Source organism: Haemaphysalis longicornis, unplaced genomic scaffold (assembly GCF_048455015.1).
Source record: "Haemaphysalis longicornis isolate Haplotype H1 unplaced genomic scaffold, Haemaphysalis longicornis Haplotype H1 scaffold_1, whole genome shotgun sequence".
Classification (NCBI taxonomy): Eukaryota; Metazoa; Arthropoda; class Arachnida; order Ixodida; family Ixodidae; genus Haemaphysalis; species Haemaphysalis longicornis.
In genome coordinates, this window is record NW_027526203.1 from 391,478,972 (window position 1) to 391,505,631 (window position 26,660).

At 44.3% G+C, this 26,660-nt stretch overlaps 1 protein-coding gene across 1 annotated transcript; it reads right to left on the reverse strand.

Moving 5' to 3' along the window:
* Positions 1 to 6,508: 6,508 nt before the first annotated feature.
* On the reverse strand, positions 6,509 to 26,572 carry LOC144155292 (zinc finger CCCH domain-containing protein 15). The gene is made up of 10 exons (XM_077686632.1): positions 26,407 to 26,572; positions 23,549 to 23,650; positions 22,448 to 22,538; positions 21,327 to 21,467; positions 20,861 to 20,952; positions 17,996 to 18,190; positions 12,913 to 13,059; positions 12,090 to 12,209; positions 10,206 to 10,290; positions 6,509 to 6,709 (listed from the first exon to the last, which is right to left on the reverse strand). Exons 1-10 carry the CDS (start codon positions 26,476 to 26,478, stop codon positions 6,591 to 6,593), a joined length of 1,164 nt encoding a protein of 387 aa, XP_077542758.1. The 5' UTR covers positions 26,479 to 26,572; the 3' UTR covers positions 6,509 to 6,590.
* Positions 26,573 to 26,660: the final 88 nt, after the last annotated feature.

Consider the following 26,660-nt stretch of genomic DNA (forward strand, 5'->3'; position numbering starts at 1 on the left):
TACAATGTCTAACTAGAGTGCCGCAACTAAAAAGAATTGGGGTGCAAGCCTTCCAAGCAAGTCGGGACTTTCACTACATAAACAATAAAAGGTGTACACAAAAAAATTGATGCCATCCCGCCCCACGAAAGTGGATGTCTAGCGCAGCTGTTGGAAACCACTACACATGCTGTTGGGGGAGGGTATGAAGTGTGCCTCGTTGTCTCGGCGGGCTTGTCTCTTGCACTCGGCGTCTTGGGCGAGAACTGCTGGGTCCTGCCTAGCCTGACGCATGCCCTAGCCCTCGAATAATGTCAACCCCCCTCCCCTTTCGAGAGCCACTGCAAACCTAATCTTTACCAGAACACTTTCCATTGTTCACCGGCGCCTTATCATCCATTATGATGTTTCGATGCTTGTTTTTGTGGTTTTTTCTTTACACGAATACTGAGCTTTATGCTGCATGCCTGATTAGCCTGACGCATGCGCTCGGCATCTTGGGTGAGAACTGCTGGGTCCTGCCTGGGTTTTTTGTTTACGACACGAAATTTTACGACGGACGAGAGGCTAACAGCTATCCCTGTAATACAGGGTGTCACACACAATAGCAACCAGGGTTTTAACTACGATTCGTGATGGATGAAATTTCTTGTTCGCGCTGCTTTGGCATGCACTACAGTGTTTTTTAATTCATATGTCATTATAAACTTGTCAACTGCCAAAGAAAAAATAAGTACTTTACATTTGAAGTAAGCTGCTAATTTCAGCATTTTATGTGCATGCTGTGAGGGGATCGCTTCCATGACTTCCGTCATTCTAGAGCACCAAAGCCAACCTTTATACAAGCAAAACATGCTTGCCGCAGTGATGCAGGGTGCTGTCAACGTTTTGCTGCAGTGAAAGAAGTGATTCTCAACACAGAGGCTGTATGTCTGATGGAAGCATAGCACACAAACACCTGCATGCTTGAGTTTAGGGGTGCTGAAGAGCTCTTAGTCTTAATCACTCCCAAGCCTTCTCTCTCCCAAGCATTTTCTGCACCCCTTTGATAAATCCCCTCAAGTAGGTGACAACTGTCAGCATCAGCATTCGATTTGACCGACGCACACGCAAAGTTCCATTTCATATGGTGGTGCATCTATGATACACACAAGATGCAAGAGTCAAAATTAACATACTAATATATATCTGTTTTAGTATTCCCGTTACACGGCTGCTGATGTTGTGGAGCACAAAATTTAAAATTTTCAGTATTACAGTTTTTCGGTTAAAGAAACGTTTCTTGGGGTTGTAATTGAGTTATCAAAAGCTTCCAAATTAAACAAAGTAGTATCTTGTCTTCACGGCCTCTTTCAAGAGACACTAAAGGTGGAATCATTTTTTGTTGTTGGCTTTTGTTTGATGACCAACGATACCTTGCCTGCCAAGAAACAAATTTAAGTGGGCATTTCTCACTGTGGTTACATTTTTTTGTGTGGCGTTGAAAAACATGTCACAAAGTGCGTAGAGCAATTTTACTTGGTTACCGCCATCTCCCCAAGTGACTGTTCTCATTGGCTTTCACTTTCGTTGCGAAGATTGAAAGCCAACCAGGAAGGGATTGTTTTTTGACATCACCTTCTTATGGCGGCATCCAGGCAAAGTTGGTCATTAATCCACCGTGAATTGTAGGCAAGGCTTGATGACCTTGGCAACACTTTCCAAGGAGGAGCTGCCACGTGGGAGCCGCGCAGAAAATACATGCGCAATCACTAAATGCAGTTGTTTCAAGCAGATGTCTCGTTTCAAGTGATTGCACAAATAATCTGATTTTTTGTTGTGTATATATGCGTTAATGGTAAGTAGGCACGACAAGCTCTCACATTCACCCTCATGCATACACATTTTGACTGTTTTTGTTCGCAAGCGGAGACATTTCAACGAAGTCAAAACTAAAAGCGTGCCGTCTGAGCTAAGGCATCCTATTTTGTGTTTGCTGGCTGAAGTTTGAGTCTTTTTTAAAAAGCACACGATGAGCAAAAGTTCTCACACATACATCTATTTTGCATCTAAATGTCCCTGGTGCCTCAGTGTTTGTTCCGACTGAACTGCAGAGCACAGTCGCATTCCTTGCAGTGGCGGGACAGTTCAATCGGACAGTCGTGATAATGCGAAACAAGAGCCAGCACACAAGGGAAATTGCCGAAGCTTATGAGGATATCAAAAGCGGAGATGCATGCGTGAGCCAACCGTCAATTTCGCTATCAGCTGATGAGGCTGTCTTCTTAGGTGCATAAGTGGTTGCGCGAGATAAGTTTTTTGAGCCGTTTGTGATTTTTGCGCGTTTTATTAATCCCATTCTTTTTTGCCTGTATAGCGCATGTTTTTCTAATAAAAGTTCAGTTGCTAGACAGCGCTTGTGTCGTCCTTTCCCTTCTTGTCCTGTTTTCGTCTGCGCTGACCATGATGAACATACTCCAACTCGCCTAATTCACTACATTATTGAAGATTGTACGGGCTCTGGCACATCATAGCATCCCTGAAAACGAGGCAGCTGACGCCATCATCGAGAATGGACCCACTGAGAGCAGCGTTGCTGAACCCCAGCGCGTCCAACCCTTGACCTCTTACTCGGACATCGCACAACACTACAGACTATCTCATCAGATACCAGCTCCGCCCCATCCTCCTTAAATCTCTGCCTCGCGAGCATGAACAACATTTACAGACTCTTGAAACAAATACATTCTGTCATCCTACCAAGCTGCACCGTCTCAACCGCCAAAACTCCCCATTTGCTGATTTTGAGGAGAACCCAGAATGCTATGCCATGTGACAGGTGGCCCACGAATTCCCCCCATACTGCACTTTTCCACTACCGAGCTTTGGGGGAGAGCCCTGGCGATGGGCCTGGATGACCAGCATTGGCTGGCCTGAGGATGCCGCCTTGAAGCTTCAATCCAAGCCCATCTCTTGCTAATCCAATGAACATTTATTTTCTTTCTCTCTCTCTCAAGAATTATAACGTAACAAAATGTAGTGCTGGAAAGTGTAAAGCAGCGGCAGCTGCTTTCAGGCTTTTGGGCTTTTCTGCATTTATAAGCAATAACTGATGCTGTGAGTGGTATATTTGTATTCATGACACCCTTATAGGCCAACTTGCTTTTACACTGCGGTGTCCCTGTCCTTTTCAGTGTGTGCAGGGTACACAAGTTTAACAACCCCTCAATTATGCACCTTTCGTGGTAGACAAACCTGCCACAGTGGCCAAGCATTCTGCTGGCACATAGGTTAATTGGTCATAGGTTCACCTAGTAGCCCAGGTGCAGTTTACGAAACTCAAAACTCCATTTTTTTTGTTTCAAAGGTAGCTTGGTTCACCCTGAGCACACAAGATACTCCCTAAATATTGCTGGTTGCATGAACATGTCGTTAAAGCTTCTCTCTTCACAGTGAAGAATAAAGTACGTAGTGGGTTTACTATGCTCCGTTATTCACATGAGACATTGGAGTTGAGAGCATGCTGCAGCCAAGCCTCACATTCATGTGCATTTTTCAAAATCAGGCATTCGCCTAATTAAACACCACAAATTGAGTGGACTGATACGCATGTAGCGGCTGTAGGTTCTGCGCAAAGGTTGAAATGAACAGTGGCCGCACATGAGGGGCTGGCCGGTTCTCAAAGTGTGAACCTTGCACCCTCTGGTATGGGGAGGCTATTTGAATGCAGGGCCTGTAAGTTCATGCTGCACACTGGCTTACCGTAAGCTCCCCCTGCACGACAGGGCACATGAAATGGTGACTAAAAATACAGTACCAATAGGAAGGATCACCTTGGGGGACATGCACAACTTTGTACAGTAAGAATGAAAAAACAAGATGATGTCTGTTCACGGTCCACGGCGTCTAGCAAATTGCCTAATTCAATTTCCCTGACTTTTCCATATTTTCCATGACCAATTTAAAAAAAATTCCCTGACATATATACAACAGGCGCCATTCTGTGGAAATGTCCGTGAAGCACATAATAAGCGTAGAGAAAACACATTCTATCATCGGGAAAAACACATTTGTTGCAAGTGCCATAATTCTCAAAGTGCACTTTGATTAACTTCAGTTTGTTTGTTCAGTTTGAAGTTTGCTTGCCTTCAGTTACGGCTTCAGGGAGTTTATTTAATCTTGCAGGATAGAAGCTTCAAGTTGCGCTTCAGCGAGCACCTTTTGCTTTTTTTCGTGATTTTCCTGGCTCGACATGTCACGTGAACCGCAAGGTGCGTTGCACGCGATTCGGGCGCGTCGCCATGGCGCGTGCGATTTTTTGACGCCCGCGTCGCCGATTCGCGCGCGCGGCAGCTTCTGCCTCGCTCAGAACGCGTCGCGCGCGGCAGTGGGATGAGCCTGACGACTTGCGCCAATGGGGAGCCGCGCGCCTCATGGCGGCAGTTTCGAAGCTCTCGAGACAGCCGGCTGGCTCCGCTAGAGATATTGCATGGGCGCTTTCACTAGCGGCGCGCATGCTTTATAGTACCGTTTTCGCCCACATTATAAGCTTCTTTACCTCACAAGCAACTTCGTGCGTGCCTTGTGCGGCATTTTAGAGAGCGCTTAGAAGCCGTTGCTCGAGCTCCCGTCACCACTTTGCGGTCGAAGCCGCCGCCGCCGGCAGCACCGCGCGCAGCGTGCGGGTGGTTCCGCGGCAGCGTCAGCACGCCTGTGACGTGCGCGGCGCGTTTTCGCGAGCAGAAAACGCCCCATGCGGTTCACACTAAACCATGTCATGTTCCTTTTTGATTATGCAATTCTGGCTCCTGATGTCATAAGAAAGTTCTTTCAAGATTAGCTCCCACAAAGCGCTGCCTTTTAAGATTCGCTGAAAAAAAAAAAAGCGCACTGTGCGTGCGATTTGGGCACCACCCACATCGTCCTTCTGCGCAAGTGCGCCCAGAAACCCAGCTGCGAGCTGCGTGAACCGCACGGTGAGTTTCTGCACGCGATTCGTGCGCGGTATTTTCACGGCCGCGTCGACGATTTCGTGCCTGCAGTGGCTCCTTTCCTGCACAAGCAAGTGCGTTTGAGCCTTGAGTAGCATTTTAAAGAGCGTTTAGAAGCGGTCGTTGGAGCTAAAGCACTACTCCGCGGCCGGTACCGCCGCCATGTTGCCGGCGCCTGCCACTCGGCACTCACCGTGCGGGTGGTTTCCGCGGCAGCGTCTGCGTGCGCGGCGCGTTTTCGCTCGCAGAAAAACCAGATAACGTTTCATGCGGTTCACGCTTTCGTCGCGCGCGAACGAGTTGCGTTCGGTAACTTTTCTTGGGGGCCTCCAAAACTGGTTTTCCCTATTCTAAAACTGCGTGGGCAGGCCCCGAAGTGGTTTTCCCTGACTGGTACTACTTGATTGAAAAATTCCCTGACAATTTCCTTACTTTTCCCTGTGACTCAAAATTCCCTGACTTTTCCCGGTTTTCCCGGTCGCTAGACACCCTGGTTCACCTCTGTACGAAATTTTTAGAGCTATTTCACACTTGAGCTCAATTAAGATTAGTTCTTACTGCTTCTCCCCTTTTACAGTGCAACAGTACCTAAACAGGCTACCTTTCCACAAACTACAGCTGTAAGAACCTGCTCCCAGGAAGTCGATAAGATTTTCAGCAAGAAATCAAGGAAGTTCACACTAACAGTGCAAGACTTCAATGTAGCAAAGCTGTACGTGGCCATCACGACGGTGTAAGCCCAGGATTGCAGCCTATTTGCTTCTTCGCTGCCACAACGACCTTTACTCAATCACTGTTGCTATAAGTGTGAGCTTCCTTCATTTTTTTTGGAAGTGATGATCATTGGACACCACCTTGGACTTGGAGGGGCGTACGCTATGACGTGTCTTTCTCGTTCCGAGCAAGTGTTGCCACGATGCAGTTTTGTTGTTTTGGCTAGTCTTGGCCAATCCTCCTATGTGGGTATGCTTGGCTAGACAAACGTGCGCAGGGAACTTTGGGCAGTCATCGCGAGGCACGCACACACGAGCGCTAGGCGTTTTCTTGGTTTTGTTAACTGCCAGGTGGCTATTTCTTGGTATTTTTAACTGCAGACACGAAAAGTTACGATTTGTTAAAGAGCTTCGCTCTCAAAAAATGTAGCTTTCTTTATCCCTCACCATTCTCGAACTTATTTTTGTGTGCTAAAGCAATAGATAATTCAAAAAAAATTTTGTTTAACAGTGAGACAGGTTTGTCCAAGCATGCCACTATTGTGCTCCCAACACTGCACCAGCTGCTCACCATTGCTGTGCACGGCAGGTTGAGTCCACGTGTGCATGCTTACAGCCACAGGGGAGAAGCACAGTGCACACCATACCTTACCGCTCAGCAACGTCAGCGCGGTAAGCCTTGTCCTGTCTCGTTTTACTCATTCCTTGAAGGGGCCATGGAGGCAAAGTACAAGATTGGGGTATTCAAAAGATTTCTTTGTCCCAATAACAGTGATGACAATTTTATCGATCGCACTGCAAATAAACTAACCTAACTGCTAGCATGGGAGGATGAACTTCCTGCCATTGGCTTGTGTACTTCCAGGGTTGTTTATTCACAAAAATAAAATTGCAACATGCTGAGAGGCAGTTGAGCCACCCAGCCAATTCACTTAATTTCAAGTTCTTCAAGCTCCTCTTCAAGTTCTTCAAGGTCGTCAAGGTCATCCAGGTCCTCGTCTTCGAAAAGTTTCTCGTCAATTGGAACAGATGTAGCCATACTTTCGCCTGGAAACACACAAGCATCCCTTTAATGCACGTTTTGTGTTTTCAATGTGCATCGCAATGCTGCCCTCTGCTCCGAGAAATAAATTAGCTCATTCATACACAGAAAGGCCAAAAAGACTTTCATCAAAACACAGCTATGCTACCTGGGTGTTAACCTGGGATGAAGTACAGAGAAAATAAAAATTCCTACAAATACCTATAACGATGTGCCCTTGCTTAAATGTGGCTTGTGGTGCCATCGGCGCCGCTGAGTAACAGCACAGATAACTATTTCCTCAAAGTCCCTGCCTTGAAGACCCCTGTTCCTAGTAATAATTTACCAACACCAGTAACCTAGCAAAATGCCATGTTTCATAGCAAACTATGAATACATTGCACCTTCACTTGGGTGGAATTGCTGCATCTGCATTGCTTTTACTGCTTTTCTATTCATTAAACTCTGCACTAAGGCCAAACAAATTTACAGCCAACTTTCATAAACTAAAACAAATACAATCGACCAGTTCAGGCTGCTAGTTTGTAAAGGTTGCCAGGATCTCCTGCGAGTGCCCTAAGACTATCTGAAGGCTTGTACAGTCGTGGACAGCCCAAACTGAAGCGACAGAGTGGCGGCCACAAGATTCCGGTGGCACGGCCCATCCACGAGAATGGAAAGCAGTGACGAGATAAAATATGTACTTGAGAGCGCCTTTCACTGCTACCACATGAATCAGACAAGCCCAGTCTGCCAGATAAGGTAGTTCGTGAAAAGCACACCGGTGAAGGTTGCCCTGTCGCATAGCAGACGCAACCGCCAGAGTTGCTGAGAAACGGGAAGGGCACTCCAGAATGCCTATTTCATCTCCTCGTTGCTCTTTGTTCTCGCAGTTGGACCCCACCACCCATGTCTGTTGAACGCTGTTCCATTGTTTCGGCTTAGGCTTGACACCGGAACACAAGACTAAGGCAAAATACTACCAACATTTGACAATGATGCAAAATAAAGAAAAACTGCGCAGAATGCTTCTTTTGTGGCCATGTCATTTTCAAATTCTCATGAAAGTGCGATTTTTCATTCATAGCTTTACCATAATGAATGTCTCACGATCTCATGTCTAACACCCACCACCGAAAGTTTTGACAGACCAAACATGCACAAAAAAAGCTCACCAATGTCAGGTTCCTAATAACCAACAGATATGAGTTGTGAAAACAGTTACGACTCCCCCACGAAAGCCCCACGTCCACTCCTTTCGAGACCGCACCACCTGTTTGTGTGTGCGTGCATGCACTGTCTGTATAGTAAATACTTGGAAATGCTGTGGCTAAATTAACCCCTCAAATATGTTTCTGCACTATGGAGCCTGTCTGAGCACTGCCAGTGAATCAAACCTGTCGCAGTGTCCACGTGACGCTACACACTTAGTGCATTTTGCACGTGCTGTCGCTAACCTAACTAGTAGGCTAAGGACATTCAGCTCTTCGTAGAGCCATGAATTTCACGCCAGGGCCCACAGAACAGACATGTTTAAAAGAAGTACTGCAGTGTAAAATTGCAGTTTTTTGTCACCTTCATCAGAGTTTGCTCATTCAACTTTTTGTTTCATTCAATTGCATTCAAAGGGTCAATGAAGGGAGTTAGCTAACATTGTCTGATCGCTTTATGGCATTGGAGTTTAGGGTGCATAGCCTTTTCTCTTTAAACTTTCATGCATTATTTTCGTTAGAAAAACATCCCATTCAAAAATACAGTAACCCCTTGTTATAACGAAATCACTTTACTCGAAATATCGCTTTATTCGAAATTTATTCTAGTCCCAACCCAAAAGCATGCATTTTAGGCCGCATTACTCGAATTGCACGAAGAGCTTGACCGGCTTAGAGCGAAGTGGCAAGCGTAGGCATGACCTAGCAGCAACGACCCAGCGGCGGCGACCCAGCGGCGAGTCAGGCTGCCAACAAAGCGGGTCAACGCAAGCTGGTCTTTCCCCAGTGATTTTCTTGAGCTGGTCATGCTCGATTCGCACCATCCAACTTTAGACAAATGGACCGAATGTGTGGTAAGGTCATTGAATTTAGTTCCTAGACATTGGTCAATGGCCTGGACGCGACGCTGCGCGAACACCGAAATTCGAGCAGTAGAATTAGCAGTTTCGTCGAGAACAGGGCGCCGAAAAACTCATTTGCAAACTTCACTGGTGCACACCTCGGGGGAAAATTAAATAACAACCAAAGATTATGCAAAGCTTATAGTGCAAAACCGTTCAGTTGTCAAAATTTCGCTGTGCATCCAGAATGAGCAATTAATCGTTTTTTGAGAGCAACAAACACCACCTCAGACTCGAGCCACGGCATTTGCAGCGCTTTTTAGCGCAACACTCGCGTAGCGTTCCGTTTTGCTCACACGCCCCGCTGTAAATTGGCCATAGCCACTGCCACTTTTATGGGCGGCGACCACAGCTTCATGCAATGCTTGGTCAAATTCGAGCAGGGGTGGTTCGCGCCCCGCAAGAACTTGAAATGGCCAAATCTCACTGCCTTTTTTGCACTTGAATAAAGCTTTGCTTCACTGAAGACATTGTGTTTTGATTCCTTGCACTTGTGGTGCAATTAAAGCTCAACTGCGTTAGCTTTTTTCGGGTGGTCGCTTATATCAAAATACCACTTATAACGAAATTTTTCGCCGTCCCGCTGACTTCGTTATAACGAGGGATTACTGTAGTTTCCTTTTAAACATTTGGTGACAACATGCAACTTCACGTTTGGCATCGCAAGCACCTGCATCCTGCGTAGATTGCACCTGAGTAAAAGGAGCAGAAACAGCAGCGGAAACAATGCGACTCTACCAACCCTCCCCTTGCAGAAAAGTGGAAAGCAGACAAGCATGCTGATGCCTTGCTTGGCCTTGCCAAGCCTACCCACATCATCACTCGGCCATGCTGAACCAGTACCAACTATGGGCACGTCCACAACTCTCACACAACCACTGCATTCACTGGTGGAACAACTCTCAAACTGTGTGCTGTTTGAATGTCTTGGCTAATTCGTATATGCATAATTACCTTTAAAAACAACTAGCAATCACTAAGGTCAGCCCCCCGCTCCCGTGCTAATCTCAAATTCAACGCAGGAAATGATGGTAATTTTTTTTTTCCTTCTGCCCGCTTCTGATCACTCATTTATTTCTGCAAGGTTCAATGAAAGCAACTCCATTTTCTTTTCTTGCTTAAGAATGAAACTTTGGACAATGCAAGTACATTTTTTGGTGCTCTTATAGTCAGGACAGCAGAAGTCAATTTTTTTTTTGCTGTTAAAAAACCCTGCTAAAATTTTACTGCTGAATGGACTATAAAAGCTCAAAGCAATTATAACTGGCTATGGCTGGAAAGGCGATTTGGAGATGATGCTGCACACTTGATTCCAGCTTAATAAGGTGAGCACGTACACAGCAAATACTGTTTCGTTCTTCAAGTGGCACTGCAAGAACTCAACGGCTGAATCAGGCCAATGACAATACCTGTGGGTGGAGCGGCTGCAGCTGCCACATCTCCCTCTTGCATAGACTCGGCTATCAAGTTTTCCAGGGTGATCTCCCTTACAACCTGGGAACAAAAGCAAGCACACAGAGTTGCACTCAAACCTTCCAAGACTACTGGAGAGCCGCCCCCATTTTTTGCGTCATTACTTGATGCTCTTAAAAATTACTTAGTCTTCCCTGTAACGCCCTGTATACTTGTTTAAGTGGCAGTTTACAAGAACAAGATTTGAAGAGCTGAAGTTGGTTTTAAAGGAGCCTTGAAACAACATACAACTTTACCCCAATTAAAATAGTTTTGTAAGAATAACACTCGCGCCAATTTTAATGTGAACATCAAGCAAGTAAATTATGTCACGAGGAAAACAGAGCAGCTATTTTCCCTCACTCAGTTTGTGATGCTGGAAGTCCAATTTGCATGGCTGGCCCTTGCCAACCAAATAAACTGAATATTGAAATAGCTTTGCGGGACTGCAGCTGGAACTCGTAGTGCTTCAAGTAAAGATAGCATTATTTTATGAGGATGATGTTGCAGAGCAATAACATCATGGAAATCAACATAAACCAGAGGCAAACACAAAGACCAGTTTTACGAGTGATACAAATGCTGCGCAATTTCTTCAGTGGCTCTTGCAACAGTATGGCAGTTCTTGAAGCCAAAACAGTAACAAAGAAATCATGTGTGCTGTTTTCTCAACATGCCCTAAGGGTTCTGAGGGGACCACGTGGGTCCCCATGCCGGACGCGCAGCGCCATCAAGGCTAACTGCCAGGCGCCGCCAACTCGCAGATGCCGCCTGAGAGGCAAAGCCACAAGTGCGTGTGTGCCCTCGCGAACGCACAGCACGTGCTATCCAATCGGCTGTCACGGCGCACAAAACATTGGCCCCCTAACAGCCAGCTTCCCTGCCGGCACCCTTCTCCTCTGGAGACCCTTCTCTCCAACCGAGGTTGCGTCGGAAAGCGGGATTGCTCTGCTTAGGGCTTTTCTGCGGAGGTCTAGAACTGCGCGGGTTAGAGAAAGGAGCTGATGCTCCTCGACCCCCAGACGAGGCGAGTCTCCCCTCAGGAGACGAACTGAGTCGGCGGCCACAGACGGCTTAACGAGTTCATGGAGACTCTGTTTCCTGCTTAAGCTCGGGACAGCCTGTCCAGTGTGCGTTCCATATTATGACCGAGCAATAAAGTGTGGTTTGTCGACATCGCGTGGCTCCAAACGCACCCTTAGCACCTCCCGGTGAGTCGAACAAACCCCCAGAGGCGCCGCCACGATGCCGCAGTGGGGATGGTGTCCTTGGTTCTAGTGTTTTAGCTTGCTAGCCAGGTAATACGGTCCATTTACAGCTGTGACCATTACATTCTGGCGCTCCACGTAAGGCCTGCGGTCATGAGGGCGCGCACGCTCGTGCAGCTGTGCTGTGGAGGCGGCATCCCTGAGTCTGCGGCGCCGGTCAGTTCGCCCTAATGGCGCTGTGCGGCCGGCAAGAGGACCCATGTGGTCCCCACAATTCAAGTGAGCTCAAGTTGTCAATTCTAGCCACTTTTGTCACCCAAAGGAAGAACAAGGTTTACAGCCATGCCATCATGCAGCATGAAATAGTTACATGCTGAAACCCCCTGCAACGTTTTTCTAGGATTGATCACAGATTCCAAACTCCCTATTTCTTCAAGACGTCACTGAGTTTGCATCTAAACTGCCCAGTTGTGGCTATCCCGTCCAAGCACATCACACACACACAAATGCTTTTGTGTGCCGAAGCTACACCTGGGACTCGAGGCGCGTTGCAGTGAAGCCTGCTATATGGAGCTGCTCTTGGGCAGTTAAAAATGACAAATTGAGGAGACTTGAGAGAGAGATCTGTCTCACCTGTGTGCCATCTTCTTCACCTTCAAACCGAGACAGGTCGTACGCCTCTTCGCCTTCCTCGTCCTGGCCATCCTCGTCTGCCAACTCCGGCCGAAACGTGAACATGTCTCTGCCACTCAGCTGCACAAACAACGTGGCATTCGCAGGGATCAGGGATCACTCAGGCTGTGCTCAATGAATAAGCACAGTCATTGGGAGAAGGAACAACTGTAAGATGTGCATTACTGAGCACCGATCTGGGTAGACGCCTCCCGCTACATTAGTGGCCGACCATGCAATTCCGCAAGAACCAAAACTTGTAAACGCTCCAACTCATCTGTTCAGAAAGCATTCTGCTTTAGACAGGACAATATAGAACTGATAATGCACATGCATGTCTAGTCCGCTACTAAAGATGTGCACTGGACAGTAGCAAGTGCAGTAGTACAGCTTCATTAGCAAGCATGATTTATTCCAGAAAAGCATTGGAATGGCCACTAGTTATGACATGTCTAAAACACAAATCCTCAAAAAATTCAAACAGAGTTGATTAAGCCAAATGAGCAGTTTGTAGAAGGCAATCAGACTTCATGTGATTCATAGCAGAACAGAGACAGTCACACAGATCAAGGACACTGCTATGAACTTATCACCGTGACTCAGAATGTTTGATATTACCTACTTCAATAATACAAGCGAGAAAAATATGAGCATACAATTATATCCATACAGCAAGCTCCCACTGTGAGTTAAAATAAACAAAGTTACGATTGCACCAGCCCGTGCACACTGCCATAAAAAAAGTTGTGCTTGGCACAGTGGCAAGCCTGCTAATGACACTTGCCCCAATGCTGCGGCCAGCCTTGAACTCGTCTCGCTTGCGGTCTCGCTCCTTCTGTTCGCTGTCCTGCTTTTCTCGGATCTTGGCTTTCTTCCATGCAAGGAAGGTCTCCAGAGTGATGCGGGCCAGATTGCCACCTAGCTTGGCTCTCTGCATCCAGGTGGGGGAGTGCCACAGAAAATAAAAAAGCTGCTCAATGAGCTGTACAGCGGGCAAAGGAGGGAAGTGACAAATATACGAGGCTACTGAAAATTCAGGATTAATTCCCCTACACAGGGTACTACAGTTGAACCTCGTTATAAGAGACACTGATGTAAGAGACAAATGAGTATAAGAGACACAATTTACCCACATGGTTGGCTGCCCTATCTTCCCCATTAAATCGACCTCTTTTATAACAGACATCGGATGTAGAAGATTGGTTATAAGGGACAAGTCATCCTTGAAGTTTAATCAATAATCTCGCTTGTAACAGACATTTTAACTTCAGATCCAGTGCCACCAGTGACTAATTGCAGTTGCTTCCATTGTGGAAACACAGGTGGACAATAGACGCCTGCAGTCGCTATTTATTATAACTTAGCAAATACACAATTGTTCAGTCAGCTATGAAATGATGATGAGAAGCCCTGCCAATGGAAATTGAACTGACAGAAGTAGTTGAAGCTTACTCCCATCCATTGAATGGAGCGCGATCGCACATGCGGGCTCCCCCACTAGCGTAGCTCCCAATCAAGAAGCGCTGCAGATGTTGAGTCCTGCAAGCGTAATGAATAGCCTGAGCACACAGTGGAAGCTGTACGCTCTGGCTATTCATCAGGCTTGTGAACTCAACATCTACGATTCATCTTCCACAAACAAGGAAAGGAAAAAAAGCTCGTAGAATCAGTTATAAAAAAATAGTGTAAATACAGTCATGAAGCAAACAAAGTTTCATAAATTCTTGGGCCAAACATTAATTAGAATGAATCTTTTGAAACATGCTGTAGCGTTCTTTTGAGCTTATTTTAGTCATACGGTGCCCACATAGAACCATGGGTTGATCAGTTAGTGAAAACATAGTACCCTGCTTATAAGAGACATCTCTTATAAGAGACAGAAACTGCTCCCCCGTACGTGTCTCTTATAAAGGGGTTCAACTGTAGTCATAACTGCAGGTGTGCAAATACATAGAACTTTGAACACTTCACAAATATTCGATTCAATTCACACCACAGTCTCACCATTTGAAGTTTCAAATGTTTTAAATTTGTTGGTCAAACAAAAATGGACAGGAATGACTCTCTGCGGCCCGATATTTGTCCTGAGCAGACATTGGGCGGTCGAGCGTGTGGTCTGAATGTGGGATCATCTGCTATGTCGGTTGCTGGTGCAGTGGCTACGAAAAGGTGACATGAAAGTGACCAAAAAAATGTATTTTTTAATAAAATCATGCCCATTAATTAACTAAGAAACAACAAATAGGCGTTCATAATAGAACTGCAACGTGACAACAAAACTATACACAACAGCAAAATGTTAATAGCCTGCAATACCTCTGTCCGTGAGCATTAAATAAAATCGCGTTTTCAAAAAGAAGCTGCACAGACTTCGCGTCTTTCCACCAGTCCCTTCAAAATGGTGGTTTCGAAGCTTGAGTGTTTGGGCTTGTACTTCGATTTCACATTCTGCTTGAGCAATAGGGATGTTCTGTGCATAAAACCATGAATGATATGAACATTCGGCTATATTCTACAGCGCGATTGGTTACAACTGCAGCCCCCGGCAAGCGAGCTACTGGCTAGTAAGCGGGTTATTGCGATCGTGTCACCGTTACCGGCAGCGTGAGCCACTGGACTGCTCGTTGCATCTAAGCCCTTGATGGTGAACCTGAAGCTAATTCGCACCTGTCTAATTCACGGCGAGGCGAAAAGCACGACTCATGTTGTGACAACGTAAGACAACGTGGGTGTTTTTTGCGCCAGCTTAGTGGGTTTCTCAGGCCCACACTTTGTAGCAGACGATCTTTGTTTATGACTTCGTTTACGCGGCCGGGCGACCGAGGCCCAGCGGCCCGGTCGCGTGAGGTGGCCTACCAAGGATGGCAGGTCATGTAATATATTAGTGACAGGGTCCAAATACGCAATACGCTCCTGATGGTCAACGTTTCTTGAATTTATCCGGTCATGGTTCAAATTAAACGTTTGCCCTACGCCAGCAGCGGCAACAAGTAGTTTTGCTGCGCACTCCCCACTTTTTCCTAGAGACCCCTCCCGTCTAGGTACCTGCTGTCCCTATAGACTTCAACAAGACTGCTTTCTAACCTAACCTGTGGGCTTTTGAGAAAGCGCACTAGTCCGAATCTTATTCGCAGACCTATTGAAGTCCGTGAATAAGACTAGACTGTGAATGAGGCTGCCAATAAGCACGTTTGTTCGAGCAAGTGGGCCCTTGTTTTTTTCAAGCCGTGTTTTAGAAGCTATATACAACACATATAGTATATTCGGAAACATTCTATTCAGTTCACGGTCAGTTTTTATCATTCGTATTTGAAGTAACTTTTTACTACTCATTTTTGATTCAAAGCCTCAAATTGGGTATTCGCTCATCTGTAGTAATGACACAGAAAATGATGACGGGTGGTTCCCACCCCTACCATACTATTTATCTTGGCCCTGCTGACAAGTTAGAAATGTCAGGATATGGCCCAGGTACTGTGGATGAAATGCAACAACTTTAGGCTTCTGTGTTACGTTTTTTTCCTCCCAATAACTCATACAAGACTGTCCCTGATGCTGTTAACATGCACGAATCTGGCACTGAATGATGCTAAGCTGAGCGTTGTAAAATTTTACCTTTCAGAGAGCAGTGAACGTTGTATAAGCAAATCAACTTTGTTTATCATAAAGGACATCTAAATAGAGTGCTATTTTCGCATATCAAAATTATTTCGACATTCACCACAAATCAGACGCTGCACAGATCATACTCCAGCTTGGAAAAAAAGAAGTGGTACTGACTCCGTTATTTATGGAGTTAGGGACAAACTGGCTCCCTCTGACCAGCCTACCTGGGTTGAAATGTGCCCCATTTTTTGTTCGGGTTGATTAGGTATCAATTATATTTTGCTTTTCTTGCTTATCAATTTCATTGTGGACACAAGCAAATTACTGCATAATCAATCAAAAACTTTTGTCCTCAACTGCTGTGCTTCCTTCACCTTTGCCACTAGGCACCACGCAGAGCTTTTTTTATCAATCGCAGAGCTGTTGTTGCTGGCTGTAATGTGTGCGGCGTCATCAGAAAACCTCGGGTCATAGTTACCCCCGATGTTTACCGCACACGCCTCGCGAGGAATGCCTGGTGTCATCCAGGCTTGCACGTGGAGCTTGCAAAAAATATCAAGAAAGCAATTTCTGTGTGTCCGCGCCTCAAGGGGGGAGCACAAGACAGCTTGCGCTACAGACCCCCAGTTCGCGAGGCCGGTTGCCGCCAGTTCTAGCACATGCTGACGTGTTCCACTTTGGGGGAAATGTGAAAGCCTGCGGACACAACGATCCAAGCCCACCAGTTCTGCAAGAGGAAGGCGACGATATAGATGGATATGACTACGACTACCACTACCACAGTGAAAAGCAACGACAGAATGAACAATTTCGAACCTAATACAATGCGTGGTGGTGTGTCCTTCAGTGCTTACATAGAAAGAATATCTTCCTTTTTTAGCTACATAGTAAAATGCTTCAGACGATTTAGACTACTATGGATATTCCAGGATACTTCCCTATCGATCACTGTCACAATACCCCTGTTACAGAGTTGAGTGTGGAAGTTCCCAGTGACTATGAATAAAACCCTGTAAGCACGTGTCATTTACATGCTACTTCCGTTTTTCTTTTACTTCGGTTTATAAATTATCGAAATCATTTTTCTTTTATTTTTTCAGTCTCTGAAAGTTCCCCCTCGGTTATGCTCACTGGTCGAATAATACATGCATTAAAGAAGGGAAGACAGCAGTTTGTAAACCCTGTTATTATGACAAGGCTTGACATTTCATTCTTACAAACTGGTTCGATTTTCCACTTGCTATGGGAATCACATTGATTTGCAATGTGTTATGCACAGAAGGAAAAGCTGAAATTTTAAAGATGTGCAATGCCGTCAGTACAACTGACATGATACACTGACTGCTTGCCTTTCTTCAAAGTTTGTGCATGTTGTACAGATTGCTTACCCTCTACCACCCATTTAGTGCCACCAAAACCGATCATGCACCTCACAGTCAGGAAGTCAACCAATGAACCATTTGTGAAAAGATCAGAATAAAAGAGCACTACTAGGCAGCTTGTCGAAAAAACAAGTGCAGTGTGATAGTAAATTTGGCAAGCTTATTTGTGGCCATTTTAAGTGGTCTCATAGCTTGCGCACAGATGTGATGAATTTTGTGAACGAAAGCACAATTTGCAATAGTGAATTAGTTTAGACAGTGGTACTCTTATGCAGAATTATTACGGCGCCTTATAAAAAAGGTCTACGCAATCGGTTAGTTACAAAAAAGTGCATGTCGAATTTTCCAACACACAATTCCTTTGACAAGTTGTAATTAAGCCAATTTTCAGTTTTCCGTTTTATGCACCAAGCTATACACCAGGGCCATGAGGTCTGCCATCGTGGAGTGGAAGGGATACAAAATAATTAGACCCCTTGGAGGAGTAACAGATCCTGTACTAAAATTAACTGAATTAGGTCAAGCGCACTGGTGAAGGAACCCTATTCCATTTAAGTGCTTGGAAGACTAAAATCCAGGGACATCAGGCACAGTTCTGAAGAACAATCATCTTTAAGTTCCACTGCTCGAGCAAGAGAACACAAATGCATTACAGATGCTGAACTGGTTTTATAAATAAGTAAGTAAATACCACAGTCATCAAATCAGCAAGCCATACTTGCGTTGCCCCAAGCCATCGTACCAGCTCCTTCTTGTGTCTGGCATACAGACGAAACCCCAGGCCCCATTTTGCTGGTATCGCAGGCAAAGTTGCGAAACACGTGGCGCCTCAAGGAAACAAGCGCGAACATTCCGCCGAAACCCAACAGGAGCGCCCACCTCGGTTTCTATGAGGTCTTCGATGGTCAGGGTCTCCTCTGCAGACTTGACCTCATCCAGGTTCTTCTTGTTCTTCTTTAGTACAAACCCTGGGGGCACCGCATGCCGGTAATGGCACTTCTGTCCTCCATTGGGGCACTCCCAGAACCAGCCGTACTTGTTCTGCTCCAAGGCATCCAGAAAGTGCTTGCAGATCTGCAGCAGCAGCAAAGGCCACAAACATCACAAGGGGTGACAACTGCACGAGCAGCAACAATGTGCAAAGAATGCTGTGTACATCAGTGTTCAATTATTTTTTTAAAGCAATTTTGCACTTGTGCTGCTCCTTGGCAGTCTAAATAAATGAGCTAAACTTGTGTTTTTTCAGACACAGCAACTACGGATAAAGTAACGACACAATGAATTATTACACTGAAACTTCATAGCATTATCATGTAGTTCCACAAGGCATGTCTGTGTTTTCTTCAACGTCTGCCTTTTGGGGAAGGACTGCTCCACCGGCACTGCTGCACCATATCACAATTACTGCTGCAGGCCCAGCTTCAGTTGCATGTGTAGCAGCAACCGCTGCACTTGGGAGGAGGGCGTCACAGTGAGCAGGTGCGTAATGAAGAAAAGCGTACTCCACAAAGGAGGTCACGATGGAGCTGAAGGCAGCTTCGATAACGCAAAACCTCACGTGCATAATGTTTAACAAACAGAACACTCTGATGGCCCACACCCTCACAGATGACGGGACCAGAGGCTGAATATAAGCCAAAAGTGAGTTCTATATAAGAGCATTTTGAGCCAAAAGATGTCTCAGTGCCAAAAAATTGCCACCGAGACAGGTCAGGATGCTTCGGATGTGAATTTTATTGTCACTGGAGACCACGGCACCGTCTCTGCAGCGGTTGCTAAGATTTTTCTCTTCTAAATGCAATCTATACAAACTAAATGCCCTGTGCAGCACACGAGTTAAACAGTTAAGAAAAATCAGTGTTTACGAGACCAGCTTTGCAGTATGTGCATCTGAGGGTGCCTTCTCTTTTAGTAGGCAACGCTCAAAGAGAATGCACACCTGTTCTACACTGACGCACCAATGCAACACTCAGATAACATCATACAACACACGCCCGCACGCACGCGCACACATGTATACATAAAACGGGGGCTGCGTCTGAAAAGCTCTCGTGAGCATATGTAGACTCAAGAGAACTTTTCAAAACCTCTGCTCAAAAATGTTCTGTTTCCTGCTTTGATGGCCCATAAACACAAGTGGAAAAGTAAGTAGTTTACCTAAAAATGAAGTTACCTTGGCTCTGAATAATCTACTTACCACGAACCCTTCACACCATATTTGCATTTTCAGTTTATGATTGTGGCTGGGAACTGCTTCAGTGGCTCTCTTGTTCTTGCCCATAGTTGCACATGTAGCTGATAAGAAAGCCATATGTAGCATGTGTGCTTATTCAGAGGGCAATAAGCACAAGCAAGCCTTTTTAATCTCAAAGGCATTTTGCCCTCCATGTATGACATACTGCATATTTCTCACCACCCTCAGCAATTATCCGTTCTCATCGGTCCTCCATTCACAAGCAAACCCTAGCCACAAAGAATACAACTCTCATGCCCATGAAACTTGTTTCATACAGCTAACATTGCCCAGTGCGAATATCTCAAGTGCTGCGTTTTCTTGCACTTCTCTGGGCTTCAACCACTCGGTTGACAGTTGCTTGAACATGCTCTATGTGCCCATCAAGCTAGTGAATCTGTCATCCCGCTCAAGGATCTTTCTTATTAAGCTTAATTTAAACATCAGCTGAGGTACTGCTTGCAATTCTGATTCTCAACATTTAAGAAATTTGTTCCAAAATTTCAAGACATAGGATAGGTTAGCTACAAAGCCATGCTGTGGCACAGACTAAACGACAGGAAGACGGCACATAGAGTAAAACTTTCCTTTTACTGAATACCTTTATTTATTTATTATCAATTTTTTACCTCCGCTGACCCCTCTTTAATGACTCTTATTAACATTAGCATAGCATTCAACCTCGGTATTTAAACAGAACCTTATTTAATTTCAAATCTTTCGATGCCGGAAAAATAGCCTTTCTGGTGCTGGAACCACCTCACTAAATCATAAACACGCGCGAAACCAAAATGTGGTGATGGTGAACGAATGAAAGACCACAATATAGGGTGAAACTAATGACAATATTTGCACCGTAGAGAAATAGCGATTTTGAAGCAAGCTTTGTCTGACAGATGGCGCTCGCTAGTTGCAGTTGTTTTGTTTCTTCGCATCTCCCAATGTTACTGAAATGTGCATCATAAGAGTTTGTCCTCCGCAATTTGCCTGCACTGACGCTGCATGCATGCAGGTTTTCACATTGCGTCCTGCAAGCAAGTATATGTGCCTCATATCACACACCGTATTCAAGCTTGCAGAACTTCACAGCAGTAATAATACCATTCACAGTTGACCATGCACATTCACAACGACAAGCTCATTTCTTCATAAGGTCATACAAGAGTAATGCATTAACTGTAGTTTTATTTTAGTGGATAATGATCTTACTTTAAACTTAGGAGACATAAAAATGAGAAGAAATTTAGTATTTTTGTGCCCAAAGTAAACTTCCTTGCTTCCTCCCAACTAGCCACAACCTGAACAAAAAAGGCATAACAAGTAAAACAATCTACAGTACACCTGCACAAGATGATGACTCAACGCCTCTTTGAGAAGCCCACCTTGTCCTGAGCTCACTCGCTCTCAAAGAAACGTAATCGTACGATGGCAATTTGATCTTTTCCTGAACAAAAAAAGGGAGGTTTGGATAGAAAGAAGGAAATACTTCAGAATACAAGCAGCCCTCGTACAATGTCAGTCTTTGGCATACGCCTCTCGGCTTCTCCATGCTTCTTTTCCACAACCTCCGCCAGCTTGGCTTCGTCCCAGGTGTCCATGGTGTCTGGAAAATAGGAAAAAAGTGACCATTCCTAGAAGTACCTCTCAACACTGGCTATTAAGAACAAATGATGACAAATGATCTCAAAAGGCTAAAAAAAAAAAATGTCAGGAAAGCATAGCTACCAGTTTCTGGTACGAGGTTTCCTAAAGACCAAGATAACTGCAGCTAGTCACAAAAGAAAAAAGAAAGCATCAAACAGATAGAAACTCTCACATTACTTACACATCACCTGTTTGTGGATCTATTGAGTTCAATCTACAATTACGTTAGCTTACAAAAGTTTGAAGCAACAAAGTATGCTACCCCTTTAGCAGTTAGCACACAGTGTAAAAAAAAAAAAAAAAGCACTCATGCGTCATTAGAGAACAACATACCCTGGTCTCGGACATCGGTGTATATGTCCCTCTTCTCTGCTTTCCTTTCAATAGTGAGGTCGTGAGAAAACTTGCACTTGTCACCCTTACCACAAGTTCCCTGCTTAAAGAACGCACACAGCACTGACTTCGGATCAGCACCTGCAAAAAGACAAGAAAGTAGCTGCCTTAATTTGGCAAAGTCACTCTGCACAGAGAATAAGAAAAGGTTTTAAGAATGCAATTCGACCCATAGCATTTACTGCAAGCTGTAGCAATTATTTTAACTTTAAGCCATTTAAGTTTTAGGGGGAAAGATGGGGGGTGGGCCAGCCCCACGGAATTACTGGTTCCAAAATTTTCCACAAGCTGGAACTTAGCCCTCAACCTCAAGCAACAAGTTAGACAAACTTACTCAACTGGCTTGCAACATGAAAATGGCTTACAAATGGCTTACAGCCCTTTCTGCTGCTTCTTTTTATTTCTTACTCATTCATTTGTGTTTAAGCTAGAGGTGCACTGGCAACAGTCATTTAAAACCATTGGTCCCACTACAAGACAGTCCTGGCACTTCAGGGGTTGAGTTCCCTTTAACAGACATTTTTAGAATGATATTATCATGCCGCAAAGAACAACGTAGGGTTCCTTCAGTGTATAAGGTTTATTGGAGCGAACTTGTGCTCCGCAATCAACTAGAAGAAAACACCAACGTCAAAGAAGCAGAGAACAAAGATGCGCACAGTGCAGCGTTGGCGAATGGAATGCCGTGGTGTTTGCTCTACCTGCATTTACCTCAGAATGCTCTATTTTCGAGAAGGCTGAAATTGGATCGACAGCATTGTTGATCAAACAAGAACAGTCAAGTTCGTGACGACAAGGTGACAATATTGAAGCCTTTTTTGGTTGCAGCTGAATTTTAAGCGTACGGTTAAATGTAAAGCACCTCAATCAGCCACAAGCCCTTTCTGATAATTTATAGCATAGCAAAAATAAGACTGCATTGGTAGAACTCAACACCAGTTTTTCGGTACACCAAAACTTGCAACAAAATTAGGTATGCAACGAGCAACCAGAGCAAAGTGTACAACTTTCATTGTAGCGTGGCGGGGCATACATTCAGGTCAGTGACTGTGGGTACGTACCTTTCTCTACCTTTTGAACAGGCCTGAAAAGAAGCTGATTTAGGTCCTCCGTTTCACCTTTTTTCTTTACAGTCGTTGCCTGTGCTTCCACCTGCACAACAGAGAGGTTGCTAATATTTCCACCTGCAGGCCATCCTCACTTGCCCAAGGCACCAATTATTTAGAGCACCACAACCCTGGTTATCATTCTAACAATCCCAGAATACAATCCAGCACCTCCAGTAATCCTGGCTGGCGAGTGCACGCACTGGAATGCGCGCACGCGCACACACACAATTTGTTCTCAAGAACTCGATCCATGCTTGACTGCTGAACGTTGGTCGACTTGAGCCCAAAATCAATTCAAAATACATAGCTTTAGACCCCGATATGATTAATAAAGTGGTCCTCATTAATCGATTAAAATTGAACGAACTGAGGCCAAACAAACAATTCCTAAAATTCAACTCTACATTTTGGTGAGTGAAAGAAAATTTAACATACGAAGAAGCATGCTGCAATTGGGGGCTCCAAAACAATTTTGACTGGATATGATTCTTTGTTCACCTCCGTTAGAAATGCAGCCATCATGTAAACAAAGTAGTGCGCACAAGCTTTGCAGCAGGGCAAGTCCACCATTTGGCCACCGCGGATGCTCATCACAATGAAGAACAAACAGGTCCCTCATTAACACCTACCATTGCAGAAAAAGAAAAAGCAAGGAATAACAAAACATTCCATGCAGGTCATCAGCACACGTTCATTGAGCAGTCTAAAGCTGACAAGGATCCCACTGGCCTGTCATAATGGCCAGCAACAAAGTCAACGAACAGGCAAAGAGCTCTCTACTGCAGTTCCAGCTTGGGTGGGTACATTCTACTTAACCAATCTGTGTACTTTTCATTCATGCCATACATTTTCCCTTGAAAATGCTAGCTGCTGAATGGAAACTATACTTTGGTCAGGATAAAATACCCTTCAATTATTTTTTGCTTACCAACAGGCGTGAGACAGTAACAAGGGCAACTTTAAAGTTTGGAAGTGGAAGAAAGTAAGGCTACCAAAAAGATATGATCAAATTTAGAAAGAATTCATTGAGAAAAAAGCCCATTCTACAAATACCTTTTTGGCAGGTTGATTGCCAAACTTGACCTGGTGCTGAACCTGCTGGATAAATTTCTGTGTTTTCGCTCCCTTTTTGTTTTTGAGGCCAAATGTTTTGTCCTGTTAGAAAACAAGGAGAGAAAAAGTGAGATGTAGCATGAACTCTTACAACATAATCGCCACTTTGCACAATTCATTTTCACAAGAGTTATCTATCAGATTTCAAACGAGCCTGGCTAGGCCAGATTATGAGTCCTTGTGTGTGACCTTGAAATTTTAAGCACAGAGTCCTAAAGTTGTTAACAAAATCACGTGAAGTGGTCAGAGTTCTTACGGTGGATTTGGGGCCTGTCAGCACATGTGCAGCAAAGTTCACCAGCTGCACTATGTTTTATTAAAAAATACAGTCGACGACCGATTATTCAGACCCTTAAGGGACCGCGCAAATGTCCAAGAATCAGGCAGTCCGAAAAAGTAAACGTTCCCCCCAAAAGTTGAATGTCCTGGTGCTGGGAAGAAGTGAATAATCAAGCATGTCTGAAAAATTAGGTGTATAAGAAATCGGTCGTCAACTGCATATTGCAGCTATTTCTGAGATTATGATCAATACACTTCAGCTTATAAAATGTAGATAGTTTTTCTAGCTGACAAAACTTGCTGTTTTATATGTATTTAAACTATATGATGTGACAGATGGCAAAATCGTGTGGCCACAATCAAGTATAAGTAAAACACTACATTTTTTGCAGAACTCTATTTTTTTAAAATAAACTGCAACTTGTTTCACATCAATGTTTTTATTAAATTGCGAACACCTTTTTTTTTATGGAAAATACAAGCCAGGCTACTAAATCAACCTACATAAATAACGAAGCAAATACACTGTGTAGTTGGAAACAGTAACTGGGAACAGTAACAGACTATTTGCTAATATGACTGACAAACAGTCTGATATAATGGCAATATGATATACAAAATTTTGCAAATTGACTTCTAAGGAATAACGTTAATTATCAGCTGGTTATTTCAATACTATGGAAAATTAAAAGAAAAAAAAAACATTACAGCAATAAATGCTGAACAATGAACATTAAATGGACGCTTGCTTAAAATTCTCATTAGCACCTGGCCGCAGAAGCACATCGCTATGTTGTTGGCACCAGCGCAATTTTGATGGCATGAAGGGATGGAGAGACTTGAGCCTTGCTAGGAAATGCTGTCCGCTGTCTGCAGCTAAATTCAGCTGTCTAGGGCCACACAAAAAAATGCTACTTGCCAGTGCCGCCTGGGTACAGTAAAGGTACAGAAGAGCTTTTTAAAAAGTAGCCTGGCTGGGAAATATTGAACAGTTCCAGAAAGCAGGCCTTCTCGATGATTAAGGAAAGGATTTCGGCAAAGTCAGGAAAACCATTGAAGCTTCTGCAGCCAACAACAAAGCAATTTCTTTTGTTTTCTTTACACACTGCCAGTTACACGCACACCCTGCTTCCTTGGCTTTGGATTACCTTCAAAGCAGCAGCACATGTTGGGAAGAGCCACCTGTGAGGGGTGGTGCTCAGTGTTTGATCTACAGAGTGTCTACGGTGACCCAGTTCTAGGTATACGCACGCTTTTACACAAGATTTTCAAGGGGATTTCTGGGTGCAAATAAATGCATTACCTTTTTAAAAACAACAGGCATGACACAACTGTTATCTTCTATCATATGAACTACACTGAACTGACACATTTTTAAGTTGAACCCTTTTTCCACATCCTTGACTGTACAAACAGGAACCGGACTATATGCGAGTCTGCCTGTGAATAGATTTTTTCCCCCTTTTCTGATAGGATTAAGTTCAACTTGTAGACGTGCAAATATAGTGCGTAAGGCATATACATACACATATATGTTCATAGTGATGTTGTCTTTTCTGCTAAACTTTTATTTACAAATACCTTGGCTGTGTTCTTGAGGTGTTGAGAAAAAAAACAACGAAGAACTAGCACACTCAGTGAAGCATTTATGCAGGCACAAATTGTAACAGACGCAATATTTCGCATTGAAAGACGTGTTTTGTGACAAATATAAGAAGTTTTAAACACCCAGGAACTTCTACGTTTTGTACAAAACAGTCATGAAACAAAATACGTATATCGAGCTTTTGCAAAATAAACTTCCTTATTGGGCCGGGTGCTTCGCTGCGCAAGTCGTACTTTCGTGTAGCTGCTGTGCCCGGCAATTGTCATCTCTATCCCACCAAGTCTTTTAATTTTTCCCTCCACAGCTGGTATCGCGGTAAAGCCGTTAATTACAGTTAGGTATACGCGACTTTAACATTTTTGTGACCACACTAATAGCAAAAAATGGCAATTCACCGTACTTCATACGGTTAATAATGCCAAATCGCACAGCCCCACTCATAACAGATGGACCCAGATGGACTGTACGCTAGAGCCACAGCGTGTGAACATGCTTCAATCAAATCATTGTTGCCATATTAAGCGTTTTTGTAAAAGAAATCTATTTAATGCCTCATTTTGATTTGAACAATCCATTTCGAGAAATTGCTTGTATGCAATGAGTGTCGTGAGCCTTCATGTCAAAATGAACAACCGCGTAATACGATCGGCAAGGAACACCACGTTGTGCAAGGACTGATCCCTGACAGTGGTCGTACAGGTCTGAATGGAACGTCTGATTACCCTCAGATGATATTAGAATATTTTAGAGAGAAACCTTCACGGCATAATGGCGGAATAATTACATAACAAATGCAGCTATAATGAACACTTTTATGTCAACCAGCAATTTACTTAATAAATCCGCGAAAAGGTGTTGTAGCCGAAGTGTCCTTGCATTGATGTTCGGCGCGTACGACTGGGCGTGATCTTACCTCGATTACTTTCTCTTTTTTCTTCATTTCGGTCTTTTTACTTGGCTCTGGTGCTTTCTTCTTGGGAGGCATATTTGAGGTTTTTTTTTAAATTGTAAAAACTAAAGTACGACCCACGTAACACACGGCAAAACCCGATCACTGTACCATTCGAATAACACGCAGCCGCTTTGTAGTAGCCGCTTTGGCAATAGTGTTCACGGCATCATTCTGCATACCAAAAATATGAATATAAAATTTTGTTTCAGTTTTTG